At 36.8% G+C, this 25477-nt stretch overlaps 1 protein-coding gene across 2 annotated transcripts in view; it reads left to right on the top strand.

Annotated features, from left to right (window-relative positions):
- The window catches only part of LOC120858661 (PARP1 binding protein), a 70249-nt gene that overhangs the window by 17979 nt on the left and 26793 nt on the right, over positions 1 to 25477 (top strand). For both annotated transcript variants that reach the window (XM_040234859.1, XM_040234860.1), the window contains exons 5-6: positions 9247 to 9417; positions 10701 to 10855. In XM_040234859.1, coding sequence (XP_040090793.1) covers positions 9247 to 9417; positions 10701 to 10855 — 326 coding nt within the window. The remainder of the gene's footprint in view (positions 1 to 9246; positions 9418 to 10700; positions 10856 to 25477) is intronic.

The following is a 25477-nucleotide window of genomic DNA, read 5'->3' as shown; positions in this document are numbered from 1 at the left end:
AAAAAAAAAGAAAGTTAAATTGCTGACATCATGACGATTAAGCCCTAAAATTTTTCAGCATATTATTTCTTGAAAATGAGGGCAGAACTACAATACCATTATCATATACAAGAAAACTGAAGTAGTCCCTAATATCATCCATTTACTAAACTTCCAATTCAAATTTCTCCTCATGTCCCCATAATGAGTTTTATGTCTCTTTAGATTCTTAGCATTCCATTCTTTTTTTTTTTTTTCCTTGTTATTTTCCTGTTGAGTTCCTACTGGTATTATTTAACTTGTTCCTCTGTTTCCAATAAACTGGAAACACCTAACTGCTTGCTTAGATTGAGGTTTAACATTTCCTGATAAATACTTCATAACCAATGCTGAGTATTTCATTTGGTATCATACCAGGAGACTTCCCTGATGGTTCGAAAGGTAAATAATTCACCTGCCAATGCAGCAGACCTGGGTTTGATCCCTGGTTAGGGACAATCCCCTGGAGAAGGGAATGGCAACCCACTCCAGTATTCTTGCCTGGAGAATTCCATGGACAGAGGAGCCTGTGCACTCCAGTCCATGGGGTCTCAAAGAGTCTGACACAACTAAGCAACCAATACACAAGAGACACAAACTCAAGTTGTCCTGAATTTGTGAGGTCTTCCCAATATAAAGATGTAGGTTTTCTTTTGCTGTCAAAAAAGATCTAGTGATAGTCTGACACTGTAAATATCCTGTTTCCCAGTAACCTTTCACCAAATGGTTTTGAGCATGCATTGATAATCCTGGTATGAATCAGTTATTTTTTTAGAATTTGCAGAATGGTTAGTTTCCAAGCCTGTCATGTCTTTGCACTAATTTGCTGTCATTTCTCAGTGAAGAAGAGCTTTATCTCATTAACTGGGATGAAGTACAGTTCCCTAAAAATGGCAGGATCACTATTCCCTTTAATTACCAGTTTAGGAGGTAGTGTAATAGTTACTTATAGGAAGCAAATTAGATTTTTTTCTATTTTCTTTCTCTTTTTATGTGTGTTTATATTACTATGTACTTACAAATTTTTATTTATTCAGAATTTTAAAATCAATTAGTCATTAATGTTTGGTGCTAAAATGTAGGGGTCCACTTCAATTTGGGTCCTCTTAGACTTTTGAGTACTTCCTTCTTTTCTGGTACAAGAAAATATCCAAGCCTACCTTTGACTGTTTCCTGCTTAGGCATAGTTTCTTTTAGTGATTGTAACTGTTTTCTCTTTCTTGCTTGTTTTTTCCTCCTACCTTGATAAAATGCTTACCAAATTGCCCCATCTTTCTTGTGATACTTAAGGAGTACTTTCATACCTTGAGGGTAGATCACTTATAGGTCTTTTTGATCTATCTTAAAGACTACAGGGAGGAAGCAATAATTGTTATTGTGCCTTTTATTTAGGAGTGAATTAATTTATACATGTAAAATGACCTAAATGACCAGCAATGAGGTCCAACCTGTTCCAATGGAATATCCTAATAAGGAGCCTCTTAAAAAATTATATCTTATGTGGAAAATGGGTAGATTATAAGAATGTACAGCTTTTATCCCAGTTTATTTCTCTATTTACTAGATGAATTTATGGAAGGGATATAATAGGTCTTTGTTAGAAGAAACAAAAAGAAATTATAAAAATGATTAAGAGAGCCCAAATAATGGGGTTTATGCCAGCTGCATATAATGATCCAGCATAACTCAAAGATCTTAATATTTGTAGCTTCAAATACTGGGTGTGAATTATATAAAGTTATCACCACTAACCTTATTTTACAATAAAAAGTTATCTTAAAGGAATAACCATGAAAAAGGATTTTATTAACAGCCTACAGGATAACTGGAACAAACTTTTTACGTACTTGGTACATAGAAACTGAAGGCCTTCATTGTAAGCCTTTAGTTTTTTATTTAAAACAATGGGAACCCTCTTACACTGTTGGTGGGAATGCAAACTAGTACAGCCACTATGGAGAACAGTGTGGAGATTTCTTAAAAAACTGGAAATAGAACTGCCATACAACCCAGCAATCCCACTGCTGGGTATACACACCGAGGAAACCAGAATTGAAAGAGACAGGTGTACCCCAATGTTCACAGCACTGTTTACAGTAGCCAGGACATGGAGGCAACCTAGATGTCCATCGGCAGATGAATGGATAAGAAAGCTGTGGTACATATACACAATGGAATGAAACTCAAGCCTATTATACAAAGTGAAGTAAGTCAAAGAAAAACACCAATACAGTATATTAACACATATATATGGAATTTAGAAAGATGGTTAACGATGACCCTATATGCGAGACAGCAAAATAGACACAGATGTAAAGAACAGAATTTTGGGCTCTGTGGGAGAAGGCAAAGAGAATAGCATTGAAACATGTATATTACCATATGTGAAATAGATCGCCAGTCCAGGTTCGATGCGTGAGACAGGGCGCTCAGGGCTGGTGCACTGGGATGACCCAGAGGGATGGGATGGGGAGGGGGTGGGAGAGAGGTTCAGGATGGGGAACACATGTACACCCATGGCTGATTCATGTCAATTTATGGCAAAAACCACTACAATATTGTAAAGTAATTAGCCTCCAGTTAAAATAAATTTAAAAAAACAACAATGGTAGTTTCTTAGTTTCAATCTTTTACTTTTTATCTTTTGCCTTCTTGGATTATATTTTCTGAGAGATTTTTATCCACCAGTTAGCTGATGGATTTGATTTTATGAGGACTATTAAAGTAACAGCCATCCTCTCAACCATTTTTCTGTTACTTGCAGAACTCTAATTTTTCTTTTGCAGAGTATTTTTGGAAGGCAATATATTTCTATTAAAATTCCAAAATAAGTTTTTGGGCTGTAGTCTTGCAAAGATATATTTTGATCACCAAGTGTGCCTACTAATGCCATACCAGTTCCTCAAGTAGATGAATGGAATGAGTTGGAGAAACAATGTTTTTGTTTCCTTATTTTATTTTACTTCATTTTATTTTTCCCTGAAGTATTAAACTATTGCTTTAGAAATTCTGAAGTAATGAAGGGAAAAATAGAATAAAGGCCACAAAAAAAAATCAGTTAAATAAAAAATTCTATGAGTATATTAGTTCTAGTCTAATTTTTTTGTTCATTAAATGTAAGAATTTATGTATTGACAAAGAAATAAAAAAAAACTTGTATAAATTTTAATCTCAAGTTAGAAAAACTGACTTTCTTCAAATTAAGATTGAGTATATATGCATTTCAATAATAGTTAAGGGATAGGGAAAGAAACTTGAAGTTCTCAGAAAGGTTAAATAAAATTGTTCAACTCCTAAACAAACATTGCAAGTATTTTGTGGTATGGATAGAATCAGTTTATTAAACAAATAAATGGAACAGTATCTTTATTTTTGGTATCTTGGTAAAAGCTTCAGTCTTGTGGATTTTTTCAATTTAGGCCCTTGCTTCTGGATATCATAACTGTATTTATGTGGAATGCTTTTCCAGAGAGCCACTTTAAAACCCACTTGCAAATACAAGAGCAGGGAAACCATAACTGCCATGTTATCTGACCATAATGATAGGGATAGATTTCCAATTGTAGCCATGAGTTAAAAGAAACACTCTGTGAGGACTCCAAGATGTTTTTGCCTGATATTTTCCTAACATCACAAAAGGACAGAACTTTCTAACCCTAAAGAAAATCTCCTATAGCTGGAGATGTGGGAGTTTAAGCCCTGGTTTTATACCCAGTGAGGATCACAATTATACATATTGGTAAACTCTCATTGTTTTTGGACAGGAGAAGCACAGTGAAACAGAGATTGCATGAAATTAAATGTAGAAAGAGTAAAAAAGTTTCTGATTACAACGTCTCTTTCCTCTGCTTTGATTTTTGGGAATTTGTGTCACCCTTTCTGTGTGTTTTAGACAGACTGTTGCACTGTGAGGTTAAAATGGAAACTTTTGCATTATAGATTCACAGGATGTATTATGATTTACTGTGAAAGTAGAGATAAAAGACTTGAAATAAAGCAGAGAACTATGTTATACCTTTTATTACAATAAAATTTTAGATCTTAAAGATGATTTTAATTTAGTTGTACCTCAGTACTTTTCTTTGTAAGCCAATGTAATAAAAAATATGTAATCACTAATTTGATCCCAGATAAGGGCTTCCCAGGTGATGGTAGTGGTAAAGAACCCACTGCCGATGCAGGAGACTTATAAGAGACATGACCATTCCAGTGTTCTTGCCTGGAGAATCCCATAGACAGAGAAGCCTGGTGCGCTCTGGTGCATTGGGTCGCAAAGAGTCAGGCCCAACTGAAGTGACTTAGCACACAAGTTTTTGTTAATAATTTCAACTTTGAAATAATCTAAAATGGCCAGCTACATGTATTAGTTTTTCCTTCATTTACCATTGAATAAAAGCAGATTGAGAACCTATTAATAAAAATGGATTAATTACCTGCTATAATGCCAGTCATTCTTTTAGGCCCTGAGGATACATCATTTGCTCTCATGGAACCCATGTAGTAGAAAGACTTAAAAAAACAAAGTATTAGAAAGTATTGATACTTATGTAGAGAATTATAATTGACTGATATGCAGAGTTATAACAGGTGATAAGAAGGAAAATATGTGAATTGCTAGTTTATACTGGAAAATCAGAGATCCTCTCTGCAAAGGTAACATTTAGTATCTTTAATACTTAAGAAAAATAATTTCATAGAGTTAATATTCAAACTGTTTGTTTTAATCAGTTTTGCTTAAATTATATTTTGAGTCCATATTAAGGTAACCTTTTCCTGTCCATTGAGATTTTTTTAATTGACCTTGACTGCCTCCCATGTTTCAAGAACTGTTTTCTTTTTTTAACATGAAACTTAAGTAATCCCAAAGCATATTATCTTTAAAATTGCTTTTAAGATGTATATCAACTTGAAGCTTCCTTAATAATTGTCTAAGAAACTTTCTATTGATTTGTAAGTTTTAATTTCTACCTTTTAACTCTTTTATGCTTCTTAATTTTAATGAGATTAGACAGAATATGAAGAAATCTTAATTTTAATAAGGAAAATATTTTCTTAGAGTTTACAGATGATAAATTATTGTATCTTTAGCTAAGTTATCAGTCACTGCATAATTTATGAATTTCATAAGTTTTGAACATAAGTTGAGGTTAGCCTTTCTGAATCTATTTTCCTAAGATAATAGCCAAGGGGAAGATTTCAAGTGAAGATTCTGAGAGAAACATCTAAGAATTTAAAAAAAAGAAAATAAAAACAGGATTCTAGAGCAGGGTGAAAGTAGTTGAAAGGGTGAGAATAAGAAGAGAGTACATACAGGTAATTTAATTTTGATGAAATCCAATTTATCAATTTTTTTTCATATTATGGATTGTACCTTTGGTCTCATATGTATAACTTACTAATTCAAATTCATGAAGATATTCTCCTGTTTTCTTCTGGTATATTCAGGTCTGTGGTCTATTTTGAGTTAATTTTTATAAAAGATGTGATGTATAGGTGAAGTTCATTTCTTTTATATGTAGATGACCAATTGCCCCCACTCTCTGAGTTGGGTGTCTTCCTGGACTGTTCTGTTTCATTTATCTGAGTGTCTATCTCTTTGTAAATACTGTGCTATCCTTTTTTTTTTTTAACAATTTTTATTTACTTATTAAAAAGAAATATTTATAATCTCAAGATTGAGAAGGCTTCTTAAGACCCAGAAAACAAAAAAGATCAGGGAAAAAGATTAATGAATTTAATCATTATAAAGCCTAAAATTTCTTGACCTGTTCTGTTAACAGTAGTAAAAGGTAAGCAACAGACTGAGAGAAGATCTTTGCTGGGGTATAAAAAGAACTACTGTTAATAATAAGAAAGCAAACAAATTACACGATAGAAAGTTATGCAAAAGAAAGAGCAGTCAATTAATATGAAAAAAAAAAAAAAAAGATGGCCACCACAATTTTAAAAAGATGCCTAGTCTTCCAGGTAATCAGAGGAAATCATTAAAAATTTTAGTTTTATAACACTAAGCATTGGCCAGGGTATAGGAAAATGGGAACTCTCCTACACTATTGGTGAGGGTATAAGTAGGTACGAGTGAACGACACTTGGCAGTATGTGTTAAAATAATAAAGTAGTACAGTAGAAACACTCAACATGTTTACTGGGAGATCAGTATCAGGATATACATGCAGCAATGTTGATCATAAAAATTTGGAGGGATCTAAATGATCCTCGTTAGGGGAATGACTAAATTGTAATGTTTTTATATTAGAGTGCTTATATTAGTGTTTATATGAGGACAGGTTAAGTCCATCTTTATAGGCCTGAAAACTTCCTGATACTCATTATGTAACGTTTTTTCCTTTTTTTCACAGAAGGTGGAATTAAATTGTAACATATTAGCAATTTGCATAAGATTTCTGTGTGTTTTCCAGGAATATATATACACTCCTGTGAGAAATCTTTTCATTAAAACATATTTTCCACTCTATTTAAAGTATCTGTTAAAAAATAAGAAGGGGAGCACCCCTTAGTGCCTCAAAGGAAATAGGAAAATTAAGACTGGGTATCACTTGGGTTCCAAAGTTTCTGCCATGGGAAGGAAATCAATACTATGCCATCTTGACTACTGTGAAGTAATTTTTAAGATCATGTCTCAGCATATTTAATATGTTGCTTATATTTCTTCTGGCTTACTTAATTTTTGATGATCTGTTCAGCTTATCTTGCATACGTAATGTGTCATTTTGCTCTGGCTGCTCTTAAGATTTTTCATCTTTGGATGTCAGAGTTCAATTGTAAGTTACAGGAGTGAGTTTCTTTGTGTTTTCCTACTTGAGTAGCTTCTTAGATCAATAAATTGATGTTTTCCATCAAATCTGGGATGCTTTTGTCTATAATTTCAGCAAATATATTTTCTCATTCACTCCTCTACAGAGATTTCAGTTACAGATATGTTGGTTCTTTCTTCTTTTTTTTTTCCTTCCCTTTTGTTTTTCAGATTTGGTAATTTCTACTGATACATCTGTATGTTTGCATAGTTTCTTTTGCTTTCTCCAAATTGCTGTTGAACATACCTAGCAAATATTGTGTATCAGTTACTGTACTTTTTATGTCTAGAATTTTCTTCCATTAGAGTGTCCACTTTTCTGTTGTCATTTCCTCTAAGTCACCAATAACATACTTTCCTTTAATTCACTGAACACATTTTATTTTAGTTCTTTGACTACAGCAGTTTCTTTGATCTCTGTCAGCTAAATTCTAATAATTCTAATAATTCTAAGGTCCACTTGGTGACATTTTCTATTGACTGCTTTTTATCCTGAAAAGAAGTCACACTTTCCTTTTTCTTTGGCTGTCTAGTAATTTTTGGATGAAACCAAGACATTTCAGGTAATATTTTATAGCAACTCTAGTTTTTTCTTGTGTTCAGAACGTTGGTTTTTTGTTCTCGTATGCAGGTGACTTGCCTGGATTCCAACCTATATTTTGTCTCCTTGGTGGCATGCAGCTTTTTGGATATCTCTCTTATGATTTCCCTTTACTGTTTTGTTATTTATTTTTTTTAGCTTGGCTTTTGTAACCCTTCCCTCTGCCTGCCAAATTTGGCAGTTAGCCAAGTATTTGGGGACGATATGGAGCTTATTCTTTCCATGGATTCCTTTTTCCTAGGGATTTTCCTGAATTTTTCAGTTGTTCTGACAGGTGTTGGCTTTGTATATTTAATATTTCAAGCCTGTCCAGCTTCAGCTTTCTGTCACTTAAGCTATACACGTTTGTGGAGTGCATTTGGTTTAAGAAACCTTCAGACCCATGGCTGCAGTTCTTTATAACTCAGTCTCTCTAGTATATATTTCTTTCTGATTGCTGTCTGTGTTTTAGATGGAGCTTTTGAAATCTTCCCTATGCTTGCATAATTTCTCTGTCAGCTAGGGATTTTGGCTATTTATGATCTCAGTTGTTTCCAAGATTTCCTCTTTTAAATTTCTAGCTGTTTTCCCGGCTCTGAATTCTAATCTCTGGCACCTTTAGTCACGTCTATTTTCCACAGCCATAGTCATGAAACTTGGGCCAGTAAACCTCAAACTTAATTCATACCCTTCTTATTGGAATTCTTTTAAAACTAAATGTTTCTCCAGCTTCTGTTTTTTGGATACTTCCCAGTATCTTTTAGTAGTATTTAAAATTTTTAATTTACTATTTAATGTTTGTTATTTAAGGGGTTCATATGATCAGTCACTATTACTGGAAATCACAATTCCCTATTATTGAATAACCACAAACTTGAAATTCTTACCCTTTTTGTTGCAGTTCTTCTAAAATTAATTTCTTCTCCAGCTTGTATCTGCTCTTGGATGCCATCCAGTGTCTTTACATAGTTAAGTTTTAGAAAATTTACCTAATATTTTGTAGTTGTTACCTGTGGGAATTAATATTATTAATTCTGTAGTAGTAGAAGTTGCAAGGCCTTGAAAAGCTATGGTTAGCTAATTTGAAGAAAACGATCATTGAATGCCCTGGTTTATCATTTGACTGTGAAGGATTATTCATATATGAAAGAACTGATATCCGGTTATTCATATATGAAAGGTTATATATTTCAGGTTATTCATATATGAAAGAACCTGATATCAGGTTCTCCCAAATATTATTTTTATCTTGTGCTTCAACAGTCTATAGTTCTGTGTTTTAGGGTAGTTAATGTCAACAACAACTACTTGCTATTATTTGCTAACATTCGGTTGAATCTCTTTTAATACTCAGTTGGTTTCTTGGTAGTAAGTCAGTATCTTGTAATACTTTAAAAATTTAGCAATTTAACCTCAGCCCTTATATCTTGCCCTATAAAGAGACATGGGTATAGTACCAAATAGTGCCCATAGGCCCATCCCTTATGCTTCAGGGGAGTTCATTATTGGTTATTATTTAGTGGCAAATATATGTAGGGGAATGAGATCAGGTCTCATCAGAAATGCAGCTGTACCTTTTATATAATTTCTTAGAAGACATTTTCCAGCAATTATGATAGTTGTTATTTACAGATTTTCATTGATGGCAGGTTATTTTCATGAGCAAGGATATGTTCTTTGTTCAAACCAAATTTTTGGTTTATATGGCGATTCTCATTTCCCAAAGAGCGGAGTGAGCATTTGTCATTGAATGATCATAAGTATTTTACTGCATATTATAAAGATTATTTGTGAATTTAGAAATCTTCAATAAAGGAAATATTTTATTGTACAGGTACGGTTACTAGCAAAGAAAATTATCTACTCATATTTAAACCTGCTAGTGAATTCGAAGAATGACCTGGCTCTGGCTCATATTCTCAATATTCCTGATAGAGGACTTGGAAGAGAAGCCTTCACTGATTTGAAACATGCTGCTCGAGAGAAACAGATGTCTATCTTTTTGGTATGGACATGTTACATTTTCAAGATTTTTTAGAGATTCTGAACTGTGGATCCATGTACCTTAATGTAGAATTCTTGTAGCTATGATAGAACAACTTTTAAATTGTGAATATGTGTTCTACCGCATGTATTTGAAAGTCTTCGGTATTTTTTTTCTTACTATATCCTTCAAAGTTAATAAGGGAATATTTTCTAAAGCAGTGTTTGCCTACATGTGTTCTGTAGAATGCTAGTGCAGTTAAATTTTCCTGAAATAAATAATTTCCAGAGGCAGAAGTTCCTATTCAGTGCTCCTTGAATAAATATTTCCAAGGGCAAAAAGTTGGAAATCATTTATACCCTTTTTGGATATACAGAATACATAAGTTTATATCAAAAGCTCTGAGAAGTCCTGCCATAAGGAACTCTGCTTAAGTTAACTTTGCTATTTAATTTGTTGTTTCCTAAATAATTTTAACTATGGAACTTTTTTCAGATTATTTAAATTTCAGAGATTTTTCTTTTTCTTTCTTTGGATATACTTTGGAAAATGCAGCTTTAGAACATTTTGTTTTTGATGGAGATGGCCTAATGTATAGCCATCAAACATGTATTCTTTATCATGGTAAAAGCGAGGCCTTTTGAACTACACATGGTCAAATAATCCTAAAATGTGAAAGCTAGATGGGGCTTAGTATTATCTCATCTAAATCTTTATTTTACAAATAAAGAAACTAAGATTTAGAAGAGTTGAATTAATTGTCCAACCTTGAATAACTCAACACAGTTGGCACTGAAAATTCCCTTTGTTCCATATAACAATTCCAGTAGCCAGTAGTTAATCTACTGAAGAATATATTTATTATTTATAGAATATCACTGTCTAATTCTTTATAGACAGTGATATACTTTCTTTTATTTTTTTGTTGCTGCTGCACTGTAAAGCTCCCAGACCAGGAATTGAACCTGTCCCTTCTACAGTGCAAGTGTGGCGTCCTACCACTGGACCACCAGGGAATTCTCAACTGTGAACATATTCTTATGCCCTTAATTTGTCCTTAACTCGACTCTTCAGTCTCAGTTTCCATCTGTATGTTGCCATCACTTTGGCTGGCACACCTTCTGCATGACACCTGTTTTTTTATTATTATTATTTGCTTCTGAATGAAAATGTAGCATGAATCATAAAAAAATGCATCACCTTACCTATATACATAGAAATATGTAAATGTGCCTAATTCATAAAATAAGATGTAGTTTTAACTTACTAAATCATTAAACATAACCATCTGTTTTAATTCATAGGTGGCCACGTCGTTTATTAGAACAATAGAGCTTGGAGGGAAAGGATATGCACCATCACCATCTGATCCTTTAAGGGCACATATAAAAGGATTGTCTAATTTTATTAATTTCATTGACAAATTAGATGAAATTCTTGGAGAAATATCAAATCCAAGGTATGACAAATATGTGTTATTAGTCTGTCTTTAAAATTCACAGAATCAAGTGGATAGAAAAATAGGAGCTATTGAGATGATCAAACATCAAACCTAACTAGAAATGAGAAACAAAATATCCAGATAAGGAGGGTGGCAGAATTTAGGAAGGAGGGATAAATTGGGAGTTTGGGATTAGCAGATACAAACTATTGAATACTATATATGAAACAGGTAAACTATAAGGTCCTCTTGTTTAGTACAGGGAACTATATATCCTATGACAAACTGTATTGGAAAAGAATATGAAAAAGAATATGTATATGCGTAACTGAATCCCTTTACTGTACACCAGAAATGAATATATTATAAATCAACTGTACTTCAGTTTTAAAAATCTAGATTAATAAATTATAATCACATGACTATTCCACCTAAATTCTAGATAAATACTAAGTTTAGAGAGGAAGAAACTGAATTTAGTCACATCATTGTTAAGTAGCACAGTTGGGACCTGAATTCAGTTCTAACCCTGGAACCTATTCTGTTAATCACTGTTTCTTATTCTGTGAAACTTCTTTCCATTTTAAGATTCCAGGAAGAATTATTCTCAGGATTTTGTTCTGAATTGTTTCCTTCTATCATCTTATGCTTGTGCTCAGTCACTCAGTTGTGTCAGACTCTTTGTGACCCTATGGCCTATAGCCAGGCTCCTCGGTCCATGGGGTTTTCCCAGCAAGAGTACTGGAGTGGGTTGCATTTCCTTCTCCAAGGAGTCTTCCCGACCCACAGATCAAACCCACGTCTCCCGTGTCTCCTGCATTGGTGGATTCTTTGCTGCTGAGCCACCAAGGAAATCCCTATTTTCTTATATGGATATCTATTACAGTGAAGTGAATTTGGAAGAGGATTTGAATATGACTTATAGTCAATATCAGTGACATATTCTGCACATCCAAATAATATATTGACTGTCCATTTCTTCACAGCAGATAATTAATTTTAAAGAATATTTTATTTTTAGTAAAACAAAATAGGTATATTTTTATTAAAATCAAATGGTACTACAGACTTACAGTAATAAAGTCCTCAGAGGAATCAACTTTTAATATTTTTTGTTTGTTTCTATATTTACCTCACTTAAATGGAATTTTTATACAGCTGTTTTTTTATTGGAATATAATTGCTGTATATCATTTTGTTAGTTTCTGCTGTACAGTACAGTGAATCAGCTATATGTATACATATATCTTCTCCCTCGTTGACCTCCCTGCCACCCTCATCTCAACCATCTAGATCATCACAGACTACCGAACTGAGCTTCCTGTATTCTATAGTGGGTTCCTGCTGCTGCTGCTGCTGCTGCTAAGTCGCTTCAGTCGTGTCCGACTCTGTGTGACCCCATAGAGGGCAGCCCACCAGGCTCCATTCCCTGGGCTTCTCCAGGCAAGAACACTGGAGTGGGTTGCCATTTCCTGCTCCAATACATGAAAGTGAAAAGTGAAAGTGAAGTCGCTCTGTCATGTCTGACTTTTAGCGACCCCATGGACTGCAGCTTACCAGGCTTCTCTGTCCATGGGATTTTCCAGGCAAGAGTACTGGAGTGGGGTGTCATTGCCTTCTCCCTAGTGGGTTCCTGCTGCTGCTAAGTTGCTTCAGTTGTGTCCGACACTGTGCGACCCCATAGACGGCAGCCCACTACTAGCTACTTATTTTACACATGGTAGTGTATGTATGTCAATCCTAATCTCCCAGTTCATCCCATTCTTCCCATCCTCCTTGCATCCACATGTCTTTTCTCTACATGTGCATCTCTATCCCTGCCCTGGAAATAGGTTCATATGTACCATTTTTCTGGATTCCAAATATATGTGTTCAGTTCAGTTCAATCGTTCAGTCGTGTCCGACTCTTTGTGACCCCATGAATCGCAGCACGCCAGGCCTCCCTGTCCATCACCAACTCCTGGAGTTCACTCAGACTCATGTTCATCGAGTCGGTGATGCCATCCAGCCATCTCATCCTCAGTCGTCCCCTTCTCCTCCTGCCCCCAGTCCCTCCCAGCATCATGAGTCAACTCTTCACATGAGGTGGCCAAAGTACTGGAGTTTCAGCTTTAGCATCATTCCCAAAGAAATCCCAGGGCTGATCTCCTTCAGAATGGACTGGTTGGATCTCCTTGCAGTCCAAGGGACCCTCAAGAGTCTTCTCCAGCACCACAGTTCAAAAGCATCAACTCTTTGGCTCTCAGCCTTCTTCACAGTCCAACTCTCACATCCATACATGACCACAGGAGAAACCATAGCCTTGACTAGACGGACCTTAGATGTGTTAATATATGATATTTGTTTTCCTCTTCTGACGTACTTCACTTTGTGTGACAGACTCTTAAGTCTATCCACATCTCTACATAGCTAAAACTAAAGTAACTAAAGTGAAAGTTGCTCAGTTGTGTCCAGCTCTTTGCAACCCCATGGACTATACAGTCCATGGAATTCTCCAGGCCAGAATACTGGAGTGGGTAGCCGTTCCCTTCTCCAGGGGATCTTCCCAACCCAAGGATCAAACCCAGGTCTCCCACATTGCAGGCTGATTCTTTACCAGCTGAGCCACCAGGGAAGCCCAAGAATACTGGAGTGGTAGCCTATCCCTTCAGCGGATCTTCCTGACCCAAGGATCAAACCAGGGTCTCCTGCAATAGTTGATTTACAGTGTTATGTTAGTTCAAGTATAAAGCATTCAGTATTTTTGCAGTTTATATTCCATTATAGGTTATTATAAGATATTGTGTATATTCCCTGTGCTATACAGTAAATACTTCTTGCTTATCTATTTTACATATAGTAGTATCTATTAATCCTATATTCCTAATTTATTCCCTACCCACTGTGGTAACCATAAGTTTATTTTTTATGTCTGTGAGTCTCCTTCTGTTTTGTATATACATTCATTTTTAGATTCCAGATGTGAGGGCTATCATTTAGTATCTCTGACTTTACCAGGCATAATATTCTCTAGGTCCATCCACATTGCTGCTAATGGCAATATTTCATTCTTTTTGTATGGCTGAGTAATATTCCATTGTGAATATATACCACATTTTCTTAATCCAGTTACCTGTTGTTAGGCACTAGGGTTGCTTCCATATCTTAGCTGTGTTAATAAAGCTGCTGTGAATATTAGGGTACTTATATCTTTTCAAATTAGTGTTTTCAACTTTTCCAGATATGTACCCAGGAGTAGAATTGCTGGATAATAATGGTAGTTCTATTTTTAAGTTTTTAAGGCACCTTCATACTGTCTTCCATAGTGACTGCACCTGTTTATATTCCCTCTAACAGTGTTTGAGGATTCCCTTTTCTCTGCATCCTCTCCAGCACTTGTTATTTGTAGACTTTTTGATGATGACCATTCTGACAGGTGTGAGTTGATATCTTATTGTGGTTTTGATTTGCATTTTTCTAATAATTAGCAATGTGTCTGTTAGCCATCTCTATGTCTTATTTGGAAAAATGTCTGTTCAAGTCTGCCCATTTTTTGATTGGATTATTTGGGTTTTGATAGTGAGTTCTATGAGCTGTTTGTATATTTTGGGTATTAAACCCTTGTCAGTCTATGCAGCTGTATTTAAGTTTCAAGTTTAGACATTACCTGTTAATTTCCTACCATGGCAGATGAGGATTTGCCACCTACTCACTAACCTCCCAACACTCCTCTTTTCCTCTCCCCCTCCTTCCACACACATAGACACATATGCACACTTGTTATAACTCTGTAATTATTGCCTGCAGCTAAACTATATTATATACTATTATTATACTTCCTATCTTGCGTACATTTTTGTTTTTTCTAAAGTCAATGATTATCTACTTTTTTCTTCTGCTTTGTTTTTGTACATTTATCATTAATTCTTTATCAAGTTTGCTGATGAAACTATACAATTTCTTCTTTTTATTAGGTCATCTATCAGTTCTGGTTTTTGCCCTTGCAGACGTTTTTTTCTGGAAAGTCATCTGTCTTCTTCATTTGGTCTATGTACTTTTGCTTGCCAGGCCTTTTTCAGAGTGTCACCCATGAAGCTTTATCACCTTGTGAATTTTCTTTGCCTCTGCCTTGTTTCCTGGATTTCATGACTTTGTTTTTTTTATTGGTTAAACCTTTTATTTTGCTCAAGTAGTTTCCTGAGAAAGGGTAAATGGGAGATAAGTATCATTATTCTCACATGTGATTGTATGTGGTCTTATGTTTTATTTATCTCTTTAAGATTATTTAATTTTTATGATTATTTTTATCTGCTTCCTGGATAGTCTTTGTTTTATCTAAGCTGAGTGCTTTTGTTTCTTTTGCCCTCTTTCAAGTTAAAGGTGCTCCTAAAATGTGGTATGATTCTAGACTGTTAAATATTTAAGAATGAGGCCTGATTAGACAGCATAGTCACACCAGTTGGCTTTTTTATTGGGGATTCTCCAAATGTAAATAACTACAGGTCTTTCCTTTGGAACTTATCCCCAAATTTCCACAATGGCATCCTTTAGTCTCCTTCTGAATATAGTCCATCTGGCTAGCAATAGTCTGGGATTTGAAGTAGTGTAACTTGATTTTGAATCACCCAGTTGAACATGCAGACTTTTACTCAGTCTCTCTCTTTCCAGTTGTTGGTGCCTCTAGGTCTGGAGCCTCCCTGGCTTAGTTTCTTCAGCATGATCCTGCTTTCCATTCTGAAGTGAGAGAAATTCACTAGTCCTGACTGCTCAGAATAAGACAGGAGATTTAGGAGTCTAAGTGTTCCTTGTTTATACTGTTAATCAGCTTTCTTATTTGCAATGACACCTTCACCATAGCCTTCAGTTTCTGAGATGACTACTTCTTGGTGTCTCTCTGAGCAGTTACTTGGCTTGTAGCTTTCTCTGTTCTGGGTAGTCAGTTACTACTTTTCCATCTGCTCTTCGTCTTTCTGTAGTTCCATAACATGCCTCTGCTCTCGACTATTATCTCCTCTCTCACACTCTTTTCCTTTATGGATTTAAAATCTTTGCCTTCTTTTGTTGCTTTAGTGGTACTTTAGAAGAGAACAGATATAAGTGCGTATATTTAATCCATTTGTTGTAATTACATTCTTTTTTGGAGGAATTTCTGGTTGGTGTAGTAACAGGGTAAAAGTACATTTGTACATACACTTTTGTACAACAGGGTAGAAGTATGTTTTAGAGGCACCTTGGATAAGAGAATAGCCTTCAGTTCTTCAGTTTAGCAGCTGATTATTTTGAATATCCTATTTGGTCATCAGTTCAGTTCAGTTGCTCACTTGTGTCCGACTCTTTGCAGCCCCATGGATTGCAGCATGCCAGGATTCCCTGTCCATCACTAACTCCTGGAGCTTGCTCAAACTCATGTCCATCGAGTTGGTGGTGCCATCACACCATCTCATCCTCTGTTGTCCCCTTCTCCTCCTGCCTTCAATCTTTCCCAGCATCAGGGTCTTTTCCAAGGAGTCAGTTCTTCATATCAGGTGGCCAAAGTATTGGGAGTTTGAGCTTCAGCATCAATCCTTTCAATGAATATTCAGGACTGATTTCCTTTGGGATTATTTGGTCATAATGAGTAATTATTAATATTCTGTATTCTAGAGAAGATACTGAAGAAGTGGGTGTCTAAATAATAGTTGATTGAGTAGTTCTTATTTTCTTCTGTAACGTGATATTTTCATGTGTTAAGTATATATTCATTTCATGATTTTAAATAGTAAAGTTATTACAAACCAAAGACATATATTCTGTTTATATAATAATAGAAGGATATACAGAGGAAAGGACAATTGACCTAGTTTGTGGGAGCCAGGGATAAGATTGTCAGGAGAGTTTACCTGAATGGTTGTTACAATCGAGCTTAATCTTGAAGGATGAACTTGAAAGAGTTAAACATACATGGAGAATGGGGGTGACATGAAGTTCAGATGGGGAGAAGGGAGAATATTTCCTATAGTGAGTATAATTAATATAGGTAACCTGTTGGGACAGAGTTTCATTGATTATTCACTTTGTTTTGTAATTTCAGCTTCTGCCAGTCCTTCTGTTGTTGTTTAGTCGCTTGGTCGTGTCTGACTCTTTTGTGGCCCCATGGATTGTAGTCCACCAGGCTATCTATCCATGGGATATCTCAGGCAAGAATACTGAAGTGGGTTGCCATTTCCTTCCCCAACTAGTCCTTTAGCCCCAGTCTATCAACATTATAAGAAAAACAAGTCATTTTCTCTGTTTTTGTCAGTTCCTTTCTTTTATAGCTCAAATTCTTGAAAAAAATACTTCTATTCCAATTCCCAATTATTTTCCCTCCCAAGTGCTAATAGTTTGAAATATGTTTCTCGTGAGGCTGTAAACTCTGAGGGCTTTATTGGTTTTCTTCACCAATATTCCCTAGCCCTAGCACAGTTTCTGGCATAGAGTAGGCAATCAGTATTTACTTATCTATGTTTAACTGACTCACACTCATTCACTTTTCCGTTCCTGTGAAGCTGTTCTACCAAAAATCTTTTATGATCTTCTAGCTGTCATAGTTTCTGGTCTCTTTTGAGTCCTCAAATTTGATCATTTTCTTTCATAGAACTCTTTCCCCATTAACTTCTTCTTTTTTTTTTTTTTTTAAAATTTATTTATTTATTTTTAATTTTTACTTTACAATTCTGTATTGGTTTTGGCATAGATTGACATGAATCCACCACAGGTGTACATGCGTTCCCAAACATGAACCCCCCTCCCCCCCCCTCCCCACAACATCTCTCTGGGTCATCCCTGCGCGTCAGCCCCAAGCGTGTCATATCCTGCATCAGACATAGACTGGCATTTCGATTCTTACATGATATTATACATGTTTCAATGCCATTCTCCCAAATCATCACACCCTCTCCCTCTCCCTCTGAGTCCAAAAGTCCGCTATACACATCTGTGTCTTTTTTGCTGTCCTGCATACAGGGTCATCATTGCCATCTTCCTAAATTCCATATATATGTGTTAGTATACTGTATTGGTGTTTTTCTTTCTGGCTCACTTCACTCTGTATAATCGGCTCCAGTTTCATCCATCTCATCAGAACTGATTCAAATGTATTCTTTTTAATGGCTGAGTAATACTCCATTGTGTATATGTACCACAGCTTTCTTATCCATTCATCTGCTGATGGACATCTAGGTTGTTTCCATGTCCTGGCTATTATAAACAGTGCTGCAATGAACATTAGGGTACATGTGTCTCTTTCAATTCTGGTTTCCTCTGTGTGTATGCCCAACAGTGGGATTGCTGCGTCATAAGGCATTTCTATTTGCAATTTTTTAAGGAATCTCCACACTGTTCTCCATAGGGGCTGTACTAGTTTGCATTCCCACCAACAGTGTAAGAGGGTTCCCTTCTCTCCACATCCTCTCCAGCATTTATTGCTTGCAGATTTTTGGATCGCAGACATTCTGACTGGTGTGAAGTGGTACCTCATTGTGGTTTTGATTTGCATTTCTCTAATAATGAGTGATGTTGAGCATCTTTTCATGTGTTTGTTAGCCATCCGTATGTCTTCTTTGGAGAAATGTCTATTTAGTTCTTTGGCCCATTTTTTGATTGGGTCGTTTATTTTTCTGGAATTGAGCTGCAGGAGTTGCTTGTATATTTTTGAGATTAGTTGTTTGTCAGTTGCTTCATTTGCTATGATTTTCTCCCATTCGGAAGGCTGTCTTTTCACTTTGCTTATGTTTTCCTTTGTTGTGCAGAAGCTTTTAATTTTAATTAGATCCCATTTGTTTATTTTTGCTTTTATTTCCAGAATTCTGGGAGGTGGATCATAGAGGATCCTGCTGTGGTTTATGTCGGAGAGTGTTTTGCCTATGTTCTCCTCTAGGAGTTTTATAGTTTCTGGTCTTACATTTAGATCTTTAATCCATTTTGAGTTTATCTTTGTGTGCGGTGTTAGAAAGTGATCTAGCTTCATTCTTTTACAAGTGGTTGACCAGTTTTCCCAGCACCACTTGTTAAAGAGATTGTCTTTACTCCATTGTATATTCTTGCCTCCTTTGTCAAAGATAAGGTGTCCATATGTATGTGGATTTATCTCTGGGCTTTCTATTTTGTTCCATTGATCTATATGTCTGTCTTTGTGCCAATACCATACTGTCTTGATGACTGTGGCTTTGTAGTAGAGCCTGAAGTCAGGCAAATTGATTCCTCCAGTTCCATTCTTCTTTCTCAAGATTGCTTTGGCTATTCGTGGTTTTTTGTATTTCCATACAAATCTTGAAATTATTTGTTCTAGTTCTGTGAAAAATATTGCCGGTATCTTGATAGGGATTGCATTGAATTTGTAAATTGCTTTGGGTAATATACTCATTTTCACTATATTGATTCTTCCGATCCATGAGCATGGTATATTTCTCCATCTATTAGTGTCCTCTTTGATTTCTTTCATCAGTGTTTTAAAGTTTTCTGTATATAGGTCTTTAGTTTCTTTAGGTAGATATATTCCTAAGTATTTTATTCTTTTTGTTGCAATGGTGAATGGAATTGTTTCCTTAATTTCTTCTTCTACTTTCTCATTATTAGTGTATAGGAATGCAAGGGATTTCTGTGTGTTGATTTTATATCCTGCAACTTTACTATATTCATTAATTAGCTCTAGTAATTTTCTGGTAGAGTCTTTAGTGTTTTCTATGTAGAGGATCATGTCATCTGCAAACAGTGAGAGTTTTACTTCTTCTTTTCCAATTTGGATGCCTTTTATTTCTTTTTCTGCTCTGATTGCTGTGGCTAAAACTTCCAGAACTATGTTGAATAGTAGTGGTGAAAGTGGGCACCCTTGTCTTGTTCCTGACTTTAGGGGAAATGCTTTCAATTTTTCACCATTGAGGATAATGTTTGCTGTGGGTTTGTCATATATAGCTTTTATTATATTGAGGTATGTTCCTTCTATTCCTGCTTTCTGGAGAGTTTTTATCATAAATGGATGTTGAATTTTGTCAAAGGCCTTCTCTGCATCTATTGAGATAATCATATGGTTTTTATTTTTCAATTTGTTAATGTGGTGAATTACATTGATTGATTTGCGGATGTTGAAGAATCCTTGCATCCCTGGGATAAAGCCCACTTGGTCATGGTGTACGATCTTTTTAATGTGTTGTTGGATTCTGATTGCTAGAATTTTGTTGAGGATTTTTGCATCTATGTTCATCAGTGATATTGGCCTGTAGTTTTCCTTTTTTGTAGTATCTTTGTCAGGTTTTGGCATTAGGGTGATGGTGGCCTCATAGAATGAGTTTGGAAGTTTCCCTTCCTCTGCAATTTTCTGGAAGAGTTTGAGTAGGATAGGTGTTAACTCTTCTCGAAATTTTTGGTAGAATTCAGCTGTGAAGCCGTCTGGACCTGGGCTTTTGTTTGCTGGAAGATTTCTGATTACAGTTTCAATTTCCGTGCTTGTGATGGGTCTGTTAAGATTGTCTATTTCTTCCTGGTTTAGTTTTGGGAAATTGTATTTTTCTAAGAATTTGTCCATTTCTTCCAGGTTGTCCATTTTATTGGCATATAATTGCTGATAGTAGTCTCTTATGATCCTTTGTATTTCTGTGTTGTCTGTTGTGATCTCTCCATTTTCATTTCTAATTTTATTGATTTGATTTTTCTCTCTTTGCTTCTTGATGAGTCTGGCTAATGGTCTGTCAATTTTATTTATCCTTTCAAAGAACCAGCTTTTGGCTTTGTTGATTTTTGCTATGGTCTCTTTTGTTTCTTTTGCATTTATTTCTGCCCTAATTTTTAAGATTTCTTTCCTTCTGTTAACTCTGGGGTTCTCTAATTCTTCCTTTTCTAGTTGCTTTAGGTGTAGAGTTAGGTTATTTATTTGACTTTTTTCTTGTTTCTTGAGGTATGCCTGTATTGCTATGAACTTTCCTCTTAGCACTGCTTTTATAGTGTCCCACAGGTTTTGGGTTGTTGTGTTTTCATTTTCATTAGTTTCTATGCATATTTTGATTTCTTTTTTGATTTCTTCTGTGATTTGTTGGTTATTCAGAAGCGTGTTGTTCAGCCTCCATATGTTGGAATTTTTAACAGGTTTCCTCCTGTAATTGAGATCTAATCTTAGTGCATTATGGTCAGAAAAGATGCTTGGAATGATTTCGATTTTTTTGAATTGATCAAGGTTATATTTATGGCCCAGGATGTGATCTATCCTCGAGAAGGTTCCATGAGCACTTGAGAAAAAGGTGAAATTCATTGTTTTGGGGTGAAATGTCCTATAGATATCAATTAGGTCTAAGTGGTCTAATATATCATTTAAAGTTTGCGTTTCTTTGTTAATTTTCTGTTTAGTTGATCTGTCCATATGTGTGAGTGGGGTATTAAAGTCTCCCACTATTATTGTGTTGTTGTTAATTTCCCCTTTCATACTTGTTAGCATTTGTCCTACATATTGCGGTGCTCCTATATTGGGTGCATATATATTTATAATTGTTATATCTTCTTCTTGGATTGATCCTTTGATCATTATGTAGTGGCCTTCTTTGTCTCTTTTCACATCGTTTTAAAGTCTATTTTATCGGATATGAGTATTGCCACTCCTGCTTTCTTTTGGTCTCTATTTGCATGGAATATCTTTTTCCAACCCTTCACTTTCAGTCTGTATGTGTCCCTTGTTTTGAGGTGGGTCTCTTGTAAGCAGCATATAGAGGGTTCTTGTTTTTGTATCCAATCGGCCAGTCTTTGCCTTTTGGTTGGGGCATTCAATCCATTTACGTTTAAGGTAATTGTTGATAAGTATGATCCCGTTGCCATTTGTTTTATTATTTGGGGTTCGGGTTTATACTCCCTTTTTGTGTTTCCTGTCTAGAGAATATCCTTTAGAATTTGTTGGAGAGCTGGTTTGGTGGTGCTGAATTCTCTCAGCTTTTGCTTGTCTGTAAAGCTTTTGATTTCTCCTTCGTATTTGAATGAGATCCTTGCTGGGTATAGTAATCTGGGCTGTAGGTTATTTTCTTTCATCACTTTAAGTATGTCTTGCCATTCCCTCCTGGCCTGAAGAGTTTCTATTGAGAGATCAGCTGTTATCCTTATGGGAATCCCCTTGTGTGTTATTTGTTGTTTTTCCCTTGCTGCTTTTAATAGTTGTTCTTTGTGTTTGATCTTTGTTAATTTGATTAATATGTGTCTTGGGGTGTTTCGCCTTGGGTTTATCCTATTTGGGACTCTCTGGTTTCTTGGACTTGGGTGATTATTTCCTTCCCCATTTTAGGGAAGTTTTCAACTATTATCTCCTCAAGGATTTTCTCATGGTCTTTCTTTTTGTCTTCTTCTTCTGGGACTCCTATAATTCGAATGTTGGAGCGTTTCATATTGTCCTGGAGGTCTCTGAGATTGTCCTCATTTCTTTTAATTCATTTTTCTTTTTTCCTCTCTGATTCATTTATTTCTACCATTCTGTCTTCTATTTCACTAATCCTATCTTCTGCCTCCGTTATTCTATTATTTGTTGCCTCCAGAGTGTTTCTGATCTCATTTATTGCATTATTCATTGTATATTGACTCTTTTTTATTTCTTCCAGGTCCTTGTTGAACCTTTCTTGCATCTTCTCAATCCTTGTCTCTAGGGTATTTATCTGTGATTCCATTTTGACTTCAAGATTTTGAATCATTTTCACTATCAATATTCGGAATTCTTTCTCAGGTAGATTCCCTATCTCTTCCTCTTTTGTCTGGTTTGGTGGGCATTTCTCCTGCTCCTTTACCTGTTGGGTATTCCTCTGTCTCTTCATCTTGGTTATATTGCTGCGTTTGGAATGGCCTTTTTATATTCTGGTAATTTGTGGAGTTCTCTTTATTGTGGAGCTTCCTCACTGTGGGTGGGGTTGTATCAGTGGCTTGTCAAGGTTTCCTGGTTAGGGAGGCTTGTGTTGGAGGTCTGGTGGGTGGAGCTGGGTTTCTTCTCTCTGGAGTGCAGTGGAGTGACCAGTAATGGGTTATGAGACGTCTAAAGTTTTGGAGTAACTTTGAACTGCCTGTATATTGAAGCTCAGGGGTGTGTTCCTGTGTTGCTGGAGAATTTGTGTGATATGTCTTGCTCTGGAACTTGTTGGCCCTTGGGTGGAGCTTTGTTTCAGTGTAGGTTTGGAGGCATTTGATGAGCTCCTATTGCTTAATGTTCCCTGAATTCAGGAGTTCTCTGATGTTCTCAAGCTTTGGACTTAGGCCTCCTGCTTCTGGTTTTCGGTTTTATTTTTACAGTGGTCTCTAGACTTCTCCATCTATACAGCACCAATGATATAGCATCTAGGCTAAAGATGAAAGGTTTCTCCACATTGAGGGGCACCCAGAGAGGTTCACTGGGTTACATGGAGAAGAGAAGAGGGAGGGGGTAGTTAGAGGTGACTGGAATGAGATGCGGTGAGATCAAAAGAGGAGAGAGCAAGCTAGTCAATAGTCACTTCCTTATGTGCGCTCCATAGTCTGGACCTCTCAGCAGTATTCACGGAGTTATACAGGGAAGAGGAGAGAGAGGAAGTAGACAGAGGTGGCCAGGAGGGTAAGAGAGAGGAATGAAAAGGAGAGAGACAGGTCCAGCCAGTAATCAGTTCCTTAGGTGCTCTCCACCATCTAGAACACACAGAGAATCACAGAGTTGGATATAGAAGAGATGGGGGGAGGGGGGGAGAGACAGAGGCCACCTGGTGGAGAAAAAGGAGAGTCCAAAAGGAGGAGAGAGTGGTCAAGCCAGTAATCTTGCTGTCAGGTAAGATTGGGTTATGAAATGTACAAGATTGACAACAAAAACCGAAAAGCAAAGATTAAAAACCTAGAGTAGAGTTTAGATTTTCAAAAATACAATGTTAAAGAGACGAAGCAGAAGGAAGAAAGAAAAAAAGAGAAGAGATTAAAAATAATAATAATATTAAGAAAAAGAAATAAGGAAAAAAAAATAAGGAAAAAAATATATGTAAGAAAAAAAAAAAAAAACAAAAAAACCCCAAGATTAAAAAAGAAATACCAACAACAACCACGCGAAGACTATATATGGTGTTTGCTTTAAAAAAGTAGAGTCTTTTTTTTTTTTTGAAAAGTAATAGTTATAGAAATATAAAGTAGAGAAATAGAAGACTTAACAGTTAAAAAAAAAGTTTGAGAGAAAAAAAAAAAGAAAAAAAAAGAAAGCAAAAAAAAAAAAAAAGGCAAAACAAACAAACAAACAAAAGGAATGATTGTAAAAATTGTGAAGATATATCTGGCCCTTCTCTGATGTTGTGGGCCGTGTTGGTCACTTCCAAGGCGTTTCCCTCTGTTTAGCTTCTGTTTGCTGGTCTCTTCAGGGTCTGAATTCCGTCCTGACACATGGAGGCGGTGGTGGACACTTTTTTTTTTTTTTTTAGGCTCACTAGTTCAGTCACGCTGTGGGGAGGGGGGGGGATGCTGCAAACAAATAGCACTGTCGTGGGCACACAGCGTCTCAACCCCGCTGGACCTGTCTCCCCCCACGATGCACAAACCGCTCCGGCTCCACGGAGCTCAGCCAGGAACCATCCGAGGCTGGCCCCAGGCTTCGCGCACCTCCCCGGTCGAAGCCGCTCGGTTTTGGCGCCCAGGTAACCCTCAGAGGCACAAACTTGTTTGGGACTGCGCTCTGCGCCCCTCCCGGGTCCGAGCAGCTCGGGAGCTTGGCGAGCGCGGTCGCCGGGACTTGTCCCCTTCTCTGTTTCTACTGCTCAGTTTTCTGGGTGTACTGCTGGCGCTCCTTGTGAGGCGGGTGGTGACTGTCCTGCATCCCCTGAAGTCTCAGCTAAGAAGCCTGCCTGCCGCTTTTTAGGTAGTCTCTCCAGGGCTGCGATTGCCCCTTTCCAGCCCTTACAGCTCTGGCTGCCTGTCCCCGGCGGGGGATGGTCTGCAGCCGGCTATTTCCGTTCAGTCCTTTGTTCTGTGCGCGGTCCTGGCGGGGTCTTATGTTCCAGCTTTTCGCGTGGTAGCTATCCCCCAGCCTGGTTTGCTCGCCCAAGTTCGTTCGCTCTGGTTACGCGTGGGGCGTTTCTGCCCGCTTCTTACCGAGCGCGGCAGCCCACGTCTCCCGCGCCTCCCTGCCCTGCCCCCACTTGCTAGCGGCGGCTGCAGGCCTCTGCGCGGCTTTTCCGCTGGGGGAGTTACTGTTGGGCTTGTAATCTGTTGGTTTTAATTATTTATTCGTTTTTCCTTCCTGTTATGTTGCCCTCTGTGTTTCCAAGGCTCGCCTTAGACTCGGCAGGTAGAGTGTTTCCTTGTGTTTGGAAACCTCTCTTCTTAGAATTCCCTTCCCGGGACGGGCTTCCCTTCCCGGGACGGAGCTCCCTCCCCACCTCCTTTGTCTCTTTTCTCGTCTTTTATATTTTTTCCTACCTGTTTTTGAAGACAATGATCTGCTTTTCTGGTTGCCTGATGTCCTCTGCCTGCATTCAGAGGTTGTTTTGTGGAGTTTGCTCCGCGTTGAAATGATCTTTTGAGGAATTTGTGAGGGAGAAAGTGGTCTTCCCTTCCTATTCCTCCGCCATCTTAGGACTGCCCTTTCCCCCCCATTAACTTCTGAGGTGTCATCCTCTTATTTTCCATCTGCCTCTCTGACTTATATATGCAAATTCTAATCCATATTTCAGTGAAATTCAA

Source organism: Oryx dammah, unplaced genomic scaffold (genome assembly GCF_014754425.2).
Source record: "Oryx dammah isolate SB20612 unplaced genomic scaffold, SCBI_Odam_1.1 HiC_scaffold_29, whole genome shotgun sequence".
Taxonomy (NCBI): domain Eukaryota; kingdom Metazoa; phylum Chordata; class Mammalia; order Artiodactyla; family Bovidae; genus Oryx; species Oryx dammah.
This window is presented reverse-complemented; position numbering and strand designations above follow the sequence as displayed.